Source organism: Tyto alba, unplaced genomic scaffold, assembly GCF_018691265.1.
Source record: "Tyto alba isolate M040663 unplaced genomic scaffold, T.alba_DEE_v4.0 Super-Scaffold_2, whole genome shotgun sequence".
Classification (NCBI taxonomy): domain Eukaryota; kingdom Metazoa; phylum Chordata; class Aves; order Strigiformes; family Tytonidae; genus Tyto; species Tyto alba.
In genome coordinates this window covers 74,685,199-74,699,616 of record NW_024881282.1, presented here as the reverse complement: position 1 = coordinate 74,699,616, position 14,418 = coordinate 74,685,199, and the positions used below count along the sequence as shown (strand labels likewise).

Sequence of the window (14,418 nt, the reverse complement as noted above, 5' to 3'; positions counted from 1 at the left end):
GGGGAAGGGGAAAGGAGAATTTAAGTACTAACTCATTTGCAAAGTGAAAACCCAAACTCCAGGGCTGTCTGTTGGGAGATGATAAAGAGCAAAGGAATAATTTATTCTAAATGTAGCACAACAGTTGGAAGAATCATCACATTTCTAGAATTCTACAAAGCTTCCAAACTGAGCTTTGTGGGACCCATGAGAAAATTGTACAAGGCGGCTAGAAACATAACTGTGTGTTATTTCTCCATTTTAGGATTCTCTATCAAGCCCAGAAGCAGGCAATGCTGGCTCTGTGTTACCTCAGTAGTGTGAACCCAACATACATAAAATGGCTTTCAAAGTGCTGGTTTCACGCTTGCTCTTTCTTTTCTTCATGATCCTCCCAAGTCATTAACCATGCACAGGACCACACCAGCTTTCAATCCAAAAGGTAAAACTGAAGATAATTTTACCTCTATTTTTAAGTAAAATCACACAGTTTAAAGGAAAACAAGGAAAAGTCTCCCTTAGTACTGGAATAAGAAGATTCTAGATGATTTTGTTTTCTTTCCATTTTGAAAATTTGGGAGGCATTTCTACCCACTGATCGTATGGTCCCTCTAGCTACAGCCCTCAGACAATTCCTTGCTGCGGCACTGACTGAAACGTTTTTTAAATTCTCACAAAAGCATCACTGCTTCTCTTACAGCTCACATCCTGTGAGCAAACCTTTCATCTTGCAAATGACACATGCATGCCACTGTTTGGATACATGCTATCTTCTTTTTTAAAGCCTATATGACGTTAGCCAATCGCTTCCACCAGAGGTGATTGAAGCCATCTCTGTTCCTCGCTAGAGTCAGTCTCTGAGTACTTTTATCAGAAGCTGTGGCCCAATTTCTGGACACCACATTAATAATGAAATTAAGCCAGCCAGAAACCCACAAAAACTCCCCTCCAAGGTTCTGTGGAGCAGGACCTCTACCATCTCCAACATCACTAGTGGATGAGTCCCGTACCCTGTGCCTTGGCCACCACCAACAGGCTATTTTACAACCCAGCAAGAAGCATGTCCAAGGCCAGTGCAGAGAGCACCTTCCCTTTACAGCATGGTGAGGATCAAACCCTCCACTGACTTCAGCTCTGGCCAGTTCTCAAGAGGAAAGCAAGCCCAGGCCAAAACCATATAAAACCTTCTCAGTAGTGAGGAGCACCTTGAACACCGTGGGCCACCAGGCAAATAGCTCAGTGCACAGGTTTCACCTTTGCCTCATGCAGTGCCTGCCTACCAAGAACGCACTGGCTTCAGTCTCTGTGAGATTTCAGGGCACAACTTTGTCCTAAATTGACAAAAAAGCAACTTTTTCCTAAAGGGACAAAAGCATCGTGACAGCAGCAGGATCCAAGTGAAAGGAGGACCTCCCAGCTGGCACTGGAAAAGGCTAGCACAGGATTGGCAAACAGTTCATGGAAGAATAACTGAGTTACACATCCATCATTCATGATGGTGGATGCACATCCACCAAAATGATTTATGTGACGTTTGATTGTCACTGCCAATGGACTGGGATGTGCAAACAGCAGATACCTTGGTTCCTATCATCTGCTAGAAACGGAGCGAACGCCATGCCAGAATGATCCAGCACATCGTGCCCGGCATCATTTTTGTCCAGAATACTCCAGCATCCCTTCCAGTCACAGTGAAGTTCCTGCTCCTCTAACACCTCCTTATTTAATGTCCAACTATTCCTATGGCCACGATGTGGGTCAACTCCTATGCAGTCCAGGGGTAATGATGCTCTCTGTTATGGCAGTTTTGCTTCCGATGTACTCTAACAGGCTAACTCAAACATAATCTTCAAAGTATCACTTGGTTATGGAGATTTCGGCTCAAACGAGCACACTCATGTCTGTTTTAACACCTGAGTAGCTATACCACATCTAAATTCAGCGTATGCCTGGATAATCATCTAATTTTTTTCAAGAACAAGAAACATACAGGCACATCTAGGGATGCAGAAGTGTTTCAGATATTACTCAGTAGGTACCAATGGCTTTATATTCCACTTAACATAGTATATGTGGAATAAGGAAAGACATAAAGTCCTATAAGCTCATTTTAAATGCCTTGCCTATGCTTCTGTGACTAGAAACTGGGAAAAGGGCTTCATTTTGCCCTGCAAAACCAGAAAGATATGGAGTTTACTGCAAGAGATTTCGATGCTTTAACCACTTTGGGTAGCAAATGGCTTTCAAGCCAAATTGTTGATTACTCTCCCTTCATACAGAGGAGTGGACTAATGCCAAGGTGAAGGGCTGCAAGTTAACACAGATGGGACTGCTTGCTTTGAAGATCGGTGTTATACAGGGATCAAATCTGTCCCTGGGTAAGCGGAGCAGGACACTGCAGTATCTCCCATGGAAAAATATAGTAGAGAAAAAGAAGTCTTTTGAAATTACTGGCCAAAGATTTGAGGGTTTTCAAGGAAGCATTTACTAAATTAAACAATAGGTTTCTGTTTTGAAATGTCATTTTGGAACTGGGTGCATTGTTTTCTTTATTTGAGTGTTTAACTCAATCAGACATTCTTCTGTGGCATACTCCGACTTAAGTGAATCACATTTTTGACCGGAAAATTTTCTGGCCAAATTCTTCAGTCAAGATCTGCTGATTAGGAACTTATGAGTATAAAAGACTAGCTGCATCTGTTCACAAATGCATGTGGACATATGTGCATGCACACAGAGACGATCCGTGGGTAATTTTTATACCACCTCGATCAATGCATTCCTCAGTAATTTTTTCCCCTGATCCTAAAGATAAAAGTAACACTCATACATGTTTATTGAATGTAGTCTTGTAGAAACCTAAGGGCAGAAATCCCAAAGAAGTAAATGACTAGCTTGCGTGGTTTGCTTTAAGCTCACAAAGATCTATGAACCGCTTTATCTTTCACTTACTCTGACAGCTCTGCTACCTTTCCCTCTGATTTTAAATATTTAGAACTCACTTACATTTAAACTACTGTAATTTAATGTGGCATATTTGCATATCATTTAATTTAAACTAAAGTGTGTTAGAGCAGTTGATACTACAGCCAAGATGATATAATGGATACTGAAAGGGCTGTATGAAGATCAGTCTCAGTGTTTAATGCATTACTGAAGGATGCTAGGAACAAGCAAGTATCATACATCATCCCACAGAGAATAGAAATCATTTTTGCAGAAATATTTTCTTTACTGCTTGAGATCAGGGATGGAGAGTATCAAATGTTAAACTCCTCTGCAGCAAAAAAACAAAGGGTTTGTTCAAACATGATTTCCTGGCATCATTTCCCAGTGGTAGTGAGGCACTATGATGAGAAAACCATTCAGCAATTTGTAAGGATGAAAGTTTTGCAGAGCTAGCAAATTTCTTCTGAATAATCAGCTATTGATTCAAATTACCCTGTAAGCATATTGCTAACTCCTCAGCATTACGGTTTTCAGTATGAGTGTTAAGATAAGATCCCAGCCTATAATTACAAGAGTTGTGCTGCATTTTATCATGCTATCAGACCTTGCCAAAAGGACTATTTTCTGGAACCAATCAATATACATTGCAATATATTTTAAGACATGGGTCAACTGACATGTCTTAGTTTGGGCTGAAATAGAGTTAACATGACATTATGAAACTCAATGTAAAAATTGTGTTTTCTTTAGTGTAGAATTTGTCAGACTTCTTTTAGACACTTACCACAGAAGGGGAAGAAACATCGGCTAATCTTTCTCTCCGCACCATAAACACCTCCTATAAAATCAGCCTACATTACTAGTTTAAGACACTAGTGTTAAATTAAGACTACAAAGCCTATTCTGAAATGGCAATAAGGTAATTTTCAGTGAACAGGTGTTTTGGTACCAAGTACGTAAGAAAGACTAAAAACTGAGAAAAACAACTTTCTGCCAATGTCTGCAATAAGTATTTGATAAAAACATGAATTTTTTTTGTCTTAGTTCAATTAAATTCTTTTACAATAGGGCTTGATACTCAAGTCCAACACAGAAAAATATTGACGCACGTATGCTTCTTGTAAAGGGGATAGAGCAATATAACGTAACTTTCAATCTCATACAGTACCTTTTACTAACTGCACCCCATTCCATTTGTTCAATTAATTCAAACAGTAAAATTGTCTTGAAATATCTTACTGTGCAAGCGCACTGTTTGAGCTGCATCTGCAGCCACACCATATCTCAGAGGCTTCCCAGGAGCCTGGAGCCTCCTGCCAGAAATGTGCTTTGTGGGCTGAAGTCAGTGCAGAGCTCAGCATGCTGAGTCCTGCAATTTGGTTGCCAGGCTTTGGAAAAGCTCCAGCAGAATGCCTGGGAGACTCGAGCTTGATGAAATTTGTAATCCTGTTATTTACTACCTTAGTGAGGATTTCTATGCGCATGCACACGTTCACGTGCAGGCTTGCGCAGAGCTGCATACAGCTTGTAGCTGAAGCGACAGCTAGAAGAGTCCTGCAGAGGGGCTGGCACTGCCCCCTTAGCTCCTCACAGCACAGCTCCTGCTCACTGTAATCCTCACAGGGACCTACATGAGGCCAGGAGAGACGCGCTGGGCTTTCCCCTACTCTCTGTGCCTCCTCTATACTTGTTTCACTCATTATATTAAATTAGTAACTGTTGTGCTTTTTTTAAAGCATGGAGTAAGCAGTCTCCAAAGACCCAGTCCTACAGACTCTGCGGTGTGTGACCCCCAATGGACACCTGTGGCTGGTGGGTACATACACAGCACTGAGGGGTCGAGATGCTGCCCAAACGCTGGCACCCACCTTAGCTTGCCCCAGCGGTCCGGTCTCAGTGTGATCTCTGGGGACATGCAGAGAGGAGACATCTGATGATGCTGTCTGTTAACCACAAGGAGCACAGACTGCAAATCAAAGCACCCAAACCAGGCACAAAAAACCCCTATCTCCCCAGATTCTGCTTCACCATCCCTGATCTTACCAAGATTTCTAGGAAGCAAGTCACAGGCAGCAGCTGGCAATGGTCACTGCCATCGATGGGGATGGCGGGGAAGAGTGCCCGTTTCCAGCAGAGCTTGCTGGGACCCCAGGGCCACATCCACAGCTCGGTGCTGCTGCAAGTGCCTGGGAACCCATGGGTGACTGTGGTCCCTGGCCTGTGCTAGATCAGCCATTTTTCACATCTCCACATAGCTGTGTCCAGAGGTTATTCGCAGGCACTTGTGTTCACATGACCTCACTATTTTTTTTGGAAGTTATCAAAAAATTTGTAAAGGGTGTCACAGCAACACGGGCAGTGCAGTCCCTGTCTCTCAGCAGGAGCTTGCGTCTCTTGGTGCCAACAGCCTGAAGACCTCTTGTAAAGAGATCACCCATTACTGTCCCTTGAGTGATGCACACTGTGATTTCCAACCTTGAGCAGAAGCCACTTGTCCTGGCCAGTGAAGGATCCCACCCTGGAGTCGTTGAGACTGACATTCCCATGTCTACATCAGCTCGGTGCCCACACCGAAGACCGTCTGTCCACGCTCCCATGGTTCAGAGTTCTCGCCATTCCCCATCCAGATTGGTTTGTATTTTCTCTCTGAACATGGCACAAAATGTGGCCATATTGGCTGCTTGGTCCAGCATGAGCGTGTCACTAAGGACAGCTGGCAAAACGCCACAGCCAGGAGCCTACACATCCCCCTGCAGCTGGAGCTGATGTCTTTGTGACGAATCCTTGTCTCGGTTCCAGCTTCACCTTGGCCACAGGCCATACTTAAGCTATTTTCCATGGGCATTGCTCGGCAACTCCTTAAACGGCACAGTTTTCTAGTTCATCTGCAAACCGCTTACGACTGAGAGCTGCTACCTGCCCACGCAGCGGCTGCACGTCTGCCAGCATGAGCATCACCTCTCCGCTCGCTGGGACTAACTGAGGGCCAAGAAGTTGCTTCTCTCCCTGCTGAGGAAGGATGGGAGATGGGGCGGGAGGCACTGACCCCACCATGCTGGGGAGACTCGGCTGCCACTGTGGGGCTAGATGTGTTCCAGGAGCAAGCGTGTGCTTAGAGCCTGTCAGGGGCATCACACCACAGGCTGCCATGGCTCAGCCCTGGACACCAGCTCTCCCCAACCTCCAGCTGGATGAAATCCTAAAGGAAAATCTGCATTTCCACCCAAGCGAGCCTCCCATGTCACTTGGGGGCAGAAGGGGCGGCAGGTTGGAAGGACAGTGTAGAGCTTGTATGGCAAAAACAGGCCCTAAAGAATATAGCCTCTCTTTACTTCATAAATGTTAAAAAGCAGGTTTTCACATGCTCAAAAGATAGCAGAAACTCCAATAAGAGACCAGAAATTCTGGTAGGCTGCAAAATCCTGCTGATAAGGTATGCAGATGGACTCCATCAATAAACTTTGATGGAGACAGCTGATACCAAAAGACAATCCCTGCCCCGGAGCCGGCAGGGTCAGCACCCCTCACCAGGCCAGAACACACACAGCCTCCCCAAACTGCTGCCTCTCCCTCTGAGAAACCCAATATGTACTCAGGAACCGGGACAATTCCCTAGTCCTTTCATCTGCTGCATTAACCAAGTAGCTGTGACCTGCCTATCTGGTTAGATAATGGGCTCTAAGGTATCTCTATTGTAAGGGATTTATTAAAGACCACAGCAAGCACATTCCTCCCTGCAGGAAAAAATACCTTAATCTACTGCAAACCCTCCTGGCAAAGGCTCCTATTTGAACAGATCAGAAATACAAGTTTATTCTGGTCTGGACAGTGTTTGAAGTTTCTTTTCCAGCTAATGAACAGACTTGTTTATAATGAAAGGACAGAGAGCATCCAGTTTTCTAAACAAGCGACTTCATGGCACACTATTTTGCGGCACGTAGCTATGGCTAACCCACTGCATGCTCTCTGCTTGCTCCTTTATTTTCATCTGAAATATAAGGAAAGTCTCCTACTAAATCAAAACCCTTATTTCTTCAGGCCCGGTCTCCCTAACAAGACAGAAGAGGAGGCTGTGGACGTCCACTGTGTGCAATCAAAATGCAAAGGAAACTGGTTTCCAGACCAATTCTCAAACCCAAACACTTGCAATACGTTTTCTTACCACACCAGTTTACCTGACAGCATTGCAACCTAACGGTTAAAGACGAGTTCGTTTCTAAACAGAGAGGTTTGTTTCTAAGTTAGCGCCCAATAAGAAATAAAATAAACCAGGCAAGTGCAGTGCCTAGCTCCTGACATGCCTCCTGTCCCCAGAGGCACCCAAACCCTGAGAACAGACCCTGCCATGCCTTCTTCCCCCATTTCCAAGGCTCATGTGGGCAGTGGTGGGGGTCACCAGAGGGGCTGCTCTCAGCAGGGGTGTCCCAGAGCCCCGGGAGGTGACAGCGTGCCCGGCCACCAGGTCATTTCTAAAAGGAGCAGGGGGAGCAGGCGCTGGGGTTGGACTTACCTCGGCATTCCACGCCTGGGTCGCCCCAAAAGAGCTCCTGGCACTCCCGGCAGGTCCGGCCTCCAAAGCCCGGCATGCACTGGCACTGCCCCGTGAACTGCCGGAAAAAAAAAAAAAAAAAAAAACAAAACCAAGAGGAGATGTGGGAGATGTGACTGCCTCAGCAGCCCGGTCCCACGCCGGAGCCAAGGCCAAGGCGTCGGAGCAGGCCCCGCGCTCCCCTCACCTCGTTGCAGGCAGGCCCGAGGGAGCGCGCGGGGTCGCAGCCGCACTGCTCGCAGCCGGTGCCGCTGGCGAGCCGCCACGTGTGGGGGGCACAGCGGTCGCAGGTCTGCCCCACCACGCCGGGGAGGCACCGGCACTGCCCCGTGGCCGCCTCGCACCGGCAGCTCTCCGAGCCCTCGCAGTCCTCCCGGACGGTGCCCAGGTAGTTGCAAACGCACTCTGTGAGGGGAAAGAGCACGGTGCCTCGATGTCAGCCCGTGGTGCCTCGATGTCAGCCCACCCTCTCTTTACCAGACTGCCCGGAGTTCGCATTTAGTTTATTCTCCAAGTCCCCAGCGGTGCGGGCAGATGCCGGCACATCCCAGTGCCCCTGGCCAGGCCCGGCTGACCCAACACTAAACAACACCCAGTGCCACGCAAGAGCCTTCCTCATGTCCCAGGCTGGCCAGCTCTATGGCTTCCAGGAGTTGACAGAAGCCCCTTTTTCAAGCAGCCCAGCCTTCTCTCCGATGGTGTGCCAAGCAGATCAGGGCTCCACTCGCCCAGCCCAGTGACTCATCCGTCCTGCTGGGCTGTGTTTGGTGCTGAGGGAGAGGAGGGTCTGCCTCCCCACCACAGCCCTTGCTCCCCCTGTGCAGCCACATCTGCAGGGATGCTGGTGTAAACAAAAGCCAAACCCTCACCCCGCTGTCTCTGGAGAAGAGGTAAACAAAGACAGCTAACAAGAGGGCAAGAACACACACCGCCCCACCCCATCCATCCTGCAAAAGCGTTGTCCTTTCAGCACATGTAAATGCCCGTCCCCGCTCTCCCTGTCAAATGTAAAGGACTCTCCACCCTGCCCAGGAGCTGCAGGGCTGCTGCACACAACTCCATCTGGGGGGTAATGAGGCTTCCCCACCACTCCAAATGCTCCCAGATAAATTAAAAAGAGTTCAGGCAGCCACTGTCACCCCGAGACATGACTGGCGGAGGTGCTGCGGCCGTGTCTCCCCACTCACTTCTGCAGTCCTGCTGCAGGGCGCTCCCGTAGTAGCCCTGTTTGCAGAGGTGGCAGTTTTCACCCTCTGTGTGATACAGGCACTTCACGCATGTTCCCGTCTTCTTGTCGCAGGCCTCCGGGTCAGTGGTGTCGATGTTGTTGTTGCACTGGCACGGCTGGCAGGCGCCGCCAACCTCGTCAGGGCTCCCAAAGAAGCCAGACGCACATTCATCACATCGACTGCCTGTTTGAACAAACAGGCACGGTGGGAATTACCGTCACGGCTCACTAGCACGCAGCCCCTGTAAACAGTAAGACTGAGGCAAGCCAATAAAGGCCATGAATGGGGGGGGTGTTAATTAGATCACACTCAAAGATACAGAGGCAGCTTTTGGTGAGCCTGTGGCAGCTTGGTGCTGCATGGATGGTACCACCTGGGGCACTAAGCACAGTGCTGCAGCCCAGCTGCCAGCACGCTCGTCCCCTCGGTTCCGCTGCTGTCCTGTCCACCTCTGCTGACCACCAGTCATCCCTCGCCACGCTGCTGGGGATGAGGTTCACAGCGGTGCTGGCATCGCCTGCACAAGCCGCTCTGCCTGGGCACCTTCCAAGCGCTGCCAACCTCCAGCAGCAACACCTTGATGCTGGTGCTTGTAGTCACATCCAGCAACCCATATGAACACACTCACGGGGAAGTTCAACCCAACCAGCCCCTCTCCACGCACCCGCCAAGTACCTATGTATCCCACGCTACAGACACACACGACTTGCAGCGTGACCGGATCCTGGTAACAGCCGCTGGCAAACTGACGTCCGCTCTCGGGGCCATCAGGGCAAGGGCAAGGGCGGCAGTGGTCGCCCGATCCCAGGATGGGGTCTCCGTAGTAGCCAGCCTCACACCTGCACAACAGGGTACACGGCATGGAGGGGACCGCAGGCAAACAGTCTGCAGTCTTGCCGCAACTACGCTCAGGTTTTCAACCCTTGTGAAGAACCGAAGGGCAGAAACATCCTTATGGCTCTCCTGTGCCACTCACACCCTGCGCAGCTGTGCCCGCTGAGGCAAAATTGCCTGGTTTACACCAGTGTAAGAGCTGAGACACAAGGCAGATGCCTCTCAAGAGGTTTGTAATGAGGAAAGCCTCTCTGAAGCCCTGGGGTCCTGCAAACATGGGCAGGTGCTGCTGGGAGGCACAAGGCTGCGGGCTGGGAAGAGGGGATCCCCACTCCCATCCTCCTCTGGCTTCCAGGGCATTTCCCTGTGGCTTCACACCCGCCTGAGCACCAGCGCTGGAGGAGAAGAGCCGCTGCGCCCACCCTGCAGCGGGGAAGGAGCGGGCCGGGGAGGGGGGTGCGCGCCATACCTCTCGCAGTTGTGCCCTGCCGTGTGGTCCCGGCAGCTCAGGCACTCCCCGGTGTAGGGGCTACAGTCGTCGGCGTGGCCATTGCAGTGGCAGGGCTGGCAGCTGGGGAAGCCCCAGAAGCCAGGCAAGCAGCGGTCACACTGCCGCCCGTACACCCCGGGGAAGCAGTGGCACTGGCCCATCTCCGCGTCGCAGAAGGCATTGTAAGAGCCTCGGACGTGGCACTCGCACGCTGCAAGGAGAGGGGGAGAGGGGCTGTGTTTCCACGAGCGAGCCCTAAACGCAGGGCCCCAACCGCAGCACAGCCCAGAGCCCAGGGTTTCACATACGTCGGCATCCACTCGGCCCGAACCCAAAGGTGCCAGGGGCACATCTGTCGCACTGTCTTCCAACAACGTTGGGACGGCACTGGCACTGTCCTCCGCTGGGGTCACACACCGAACTCAGGGAGCCCTGGGGGTCACACTGGCATGCTGAGCAGAGAAAAGCATCAGCGGGCGTGAGTACCACGGTGCAGGACATGCACCACGTGCCCCACCCCACACACACGCCTTCCCCATGCAAACCACTCTGCCTGCAAGCACCATCGGGCTTCCAGGCGCAGTTTGCCCCACAAGCAGATGGTTACGTACATAACGCGGTCTCGTGTAATAGCGCAGAAATGCTGAATATGATGTTCTTGCAGACGTCCGTCATGGGGGTTTTCACAACGCTCCTGCTGTTTTCCAGACATCGGTATCTTTGAAAAGTTTCCCAAGCGCTGTTCGTGACCACATCTTCGCCTGAACCTCCTACTGTGAATATGTCCAGCGATTTGCAGTATGGCATGAGAACAAGCTACAAAACAATTGCGAAGTCAAAGTACAATGGCAAAGTCACCCTTTATAAATAGCCTTAACCAAAATTGTGAAAATTCAGTATTATCCCACTTCCTAACACCCTTTTTTGGCCAGAAAGCAAACAGCCAGACAGAATTTGGAAGACAAGTATCTATTTCCCTAGTTCTCGGTGGAATAGTTCTGGTATCTAGCAAATTCTTACCAAATCTACCAAATTCTATCCATTCAAAAGAAAAAGGTAGATGTTGACATTCATGACATATGTGGCACACATTAGCCTCCCCAAAGAAACTACAGGTCTGCGGATCTAGCTGCAGCCCTGTAAAAGACAGTAAAAGCCTCTTAGCAGAAAAACACCACACATACTTTGAGACTGCAGAAACCTATGCTGCTTGATATTGCTCAGTTAAAATCTGGCTTCAGTCGTAAGCAACAATGTTGTAAAATATTACTTTGGATTTACACAGATGAATGCCAGAGGAGAGGTAAACTTTCAGGCTTTTAAATACACTTTTACCCCAGAGCATCCCCAAAATAATTTCTGCTCACAGAGTCAATGAGCGTGTATGGGCTCTCCGTCTCTGTATCCACCGAGGAGTACTGGGGCAGCTCCAGGCGGATGGTGTAATTCAGCCCCTTCTCAAAGCAGACAGGCCGCGGGAGAACAACGTACCTGGGTTAGGAACAGGAAACAATTCTTACTTCAAACGTCCAGCACCATAAAGCATTTAAGGTAGCCCTATAAAGCAATTGAGATAACGGAAAGCAGCCAGGACAGGGCAGAACAAAAGTTACAATGTGAAAGAGGCGGTTTGGAGGCTTGTGCAAGTCAGAACCGGAAAAGCTTATCGGCAAGGTAAAGAGACATACTGACGTTCACTCACAGGCTGTGCAAACACTTCCCCCCCCTTTAATCAGTGAACAAAACAAATCAGAAATTGAGAATCAACTTAAAAGCTTGGAGTCTACAGACACAATACTAGGTATGTTTTTATAACCCTTAGGAAATTGAATTTCATCCATTTTCACAGAGGCCATGGCAAACTGAAAATGTAACATTACTCTGTTTCAATGTTTTTAACATTTTTTTTTTTCCTTTTGGCCCATCCAGTTATACTGACCTGGAGCCGGGTGACAGTGAGACGACCTGATTATCATCATCAGGAACTGTATTGCCACACCGGCTACCCGTGGGAATCTTGCCCGGGCGCGAGACGCTGATCACAGCTTTTTCCCACTGATCCGGCAACTGGGGGAAAAAAAGGCTGATCAGCATCAAGCAACGGCCATAAGCTCCCAGAAGCATCCAGAGCTCAGGCCAGGAAAAGCGTGAGCACATATGGGGTGGTCACTGTGCTTTGGGGAGGATGGGGCTGCATCAACGGGGCCTTTACCAGCTGCAGGTTTGGGCTGAGACAAGGCAAGGGCCCCTGGGCATCCTCCAGCACGACAGCCTCTCTCCCTCCCAAAAAACATGACTAGTTGTAGGATGTCAGCAGCCCCATCTGCAGCATGGGACCAGCACAGGGGTTTGGCGACCTCTTCTCCACCCACCTCTGGGTACTGCACCTTAGTATTTCACTGCAGTCAGTCACTGCCAAGGTCTAGGTAAGGAACTGGAGAGATTTTTCTCTTTCCCTTCACCCTGTGAATTATCCACTGTCAAAACCAACTGCTTGCAAACTCCTGGCTGCAGGCATTCAACTTCCAAGATGGGCAATTTCTCTCCTAAGGTGCATAACAGCGTTTCCACCCACTAGAAGGCCATCTGACTGATGCCAAATTTATATTCTAATCTGTCCTGGTGGGACTTGTCACTTTTTAATTTGTTCATTAAACAGGTGCTGAAACAACACAATGATGAAAGAAACTGTAAAGCAAATAACACTTTTCACCATCGTCTTGGATTTTCACACATCTCAGAATTTAATTGAGCGTCCATCCTTGTCTTTGAGTCCTGATGACTCCTGGAAGCGCCAGGCTCCTGTCAGTCATGCACCGAGAGAGCCAAGGCCTGACGAGAGACAGCAGTGCCCGTCCTCACACACCTACCTGCGGCTCGTAGCGGACCACAATATCATACTCCATGGAGTAGGGGATGTTGTCAATGTAGAATTCCAGGTATGCCCCCTCAGGGACCCTTACAAATCCTATGCCTGTCCATGACGGTGTGCGGTCTGGCGTATACTGGCGCTCTATTATGTTTACTCCCTACAAAAACAGGGAACAGAGATTTTAATACTGACACACTAAATTTGTGAGCCCTGTGGGAGTGCGTGAAGTGATGAGTTCTGCTGATGGATCACTTCTGGATCGCAGCATCCATTGTTTGCATCCCAGAGAACATGAATTCTCTTCTAAACCTGTATGTGTGCAGACCATTGCCCCTCTGCTTAACAATATACAAAAAACAAGAAAGGTAAAAAATAAATAACACTGCACAACTCTTCATCCACTTCTCCGTTGTGGTGAAGAATTTAATTTAAAAACTTGCTGTGAGTAAGTAATCCATCAGCCATAACACCTCGTTCACTGTAAGGACATTCACATCATATTCATAGCAGTCGGATTTATTGCAGTAGCACATAACTGCTCTATAAACTGCCCAAGCTGAGCGCTAATTGCTTCCTGACTACACCAAGCTACTCCAAACCAAACCACTGCTAAGGATAACATTTGAAAAGCAGATCATGGACGTCATGAGTAGGGTGTCGCTAAATAACAGAAATCCTAATCAGATAGATATTTAACAGCCAAATCAGTATGTGGTCGCTCCTTTCAGTCTGAGGTGCCATGTTTTTATCTGCTACTCTTTATATAAAGCAAAGAAGAGGAAAAAGGCAACAGAAAATGGAAATGTGTGGTGCTCAAACTTCCTGTTTCAAACACATCTGCATCCACAAATAGTTCTCTCCATAGAACAACATCCTGTGCATTCCTAAGGAAGCTGCTTCGGTAGAAAGGGATAACAGGTAAGGAAACACGTATCACTTTAGGATGTCCCCTCATATATTTTCACACTCTTTGAAGAGAGCCTGGCTATAAGTTATTACTCTTTGGCTTTGGCAGGCAGGACGTGAGCGAGGATGTGCAGCTGCGGGGAGCACAGGGGCTTGGCACTATCTGAAAATCCCTGCAACTCTCTGCCACTTCATTGTGTCTTGTGCTGGGCCCCTACCTGGGAAATCAGCATTTTTTTTCTGCCACTAGATCTGTGAGAAAGCTTTCAATACTGGTGGTTTTTAAAATGGTTGGTTCTGAAGGTTTCAAAAGGCAAACCAGTGGCACACACCCCCCTGCTCTGCTTGGCAAGGTGGGTTTTCACACCGGGCTCCTCCATCCCCAAGCCTAAGCGAGGCCTCGAGTACCACCCCTGCAGTCAGGCAGACACAAATACATGAAAAACCCTGTGCCAGCTCACATGCCCTCTGCTGCGGTCCAACCTCTGCTCTGCACCGTTTTCCCTCTGTGCAGTTATCTAAGAGCAAAAATCCCCTGCCTTGGCTGAAACTGCAAAGTGGCTGCATTTTGCCCAAAATAAATAAACTAGGATCAAGTGCCGAAGTTGCA

The 14,418-nt window shown here is 48.8% G+C and overlaps 1 protein-coding gene across 1 annotated transcript in view; it reads right to left on the bottom strand.

The window, feature by feature from the left end:
- The window catches only part of LAMB1 (laminin subunit beta 1), a 44,274-nt gene that overhangs the window by 13,592 nt on the left and 16,264 nt on the right, over positions 1 to 14,418 (bottom strand). The window contains exons 14-23 of the mRNA XM_042793497.1: positions 12,901 to 13,059; positions 11,970 to 12,097; positions 11,398 to 11,521; positions 10,642 to 10,846; positions 10,339 to 10,482; positions 10,010 to 10,241; positions 9,382 to 9,545; positions 8,665 to 8,889; positions 7,665 to 7,882; positions 7,439 to 7,535 (exon numbers count right to left, since the gene is read on the bottom strand). Of these exons, the coding sequence (XP_042649431.1) occupies positions 7,439 to 7,535; positions 7,665 to 7,882; positions 8,665 to 8,889; positions 9,382 to 9,545; positions 10,010 to 10,241; positions 10,339 to 10,482; positions 10,642 to 10,846; positions 11,398 to 11,521; positions 11,970 to 12,097; positions 12,901 to 13,059 (1,696 nt within the window). The remainder of the gene's footprint in view (positions 1 to 7,438; positions 7,536 to 7,664; positions 7,883 to 8,664; positions 8,890 to 9,381; positions 9,546 to 10,009; positions 10,242 to 10,338; positions 10,483 to 10,641; positions 10,847 to 11,397; positions 11,522 to 11,969; positions 12,098 to 12,900; positions 13,060 to 14,418) is intronic.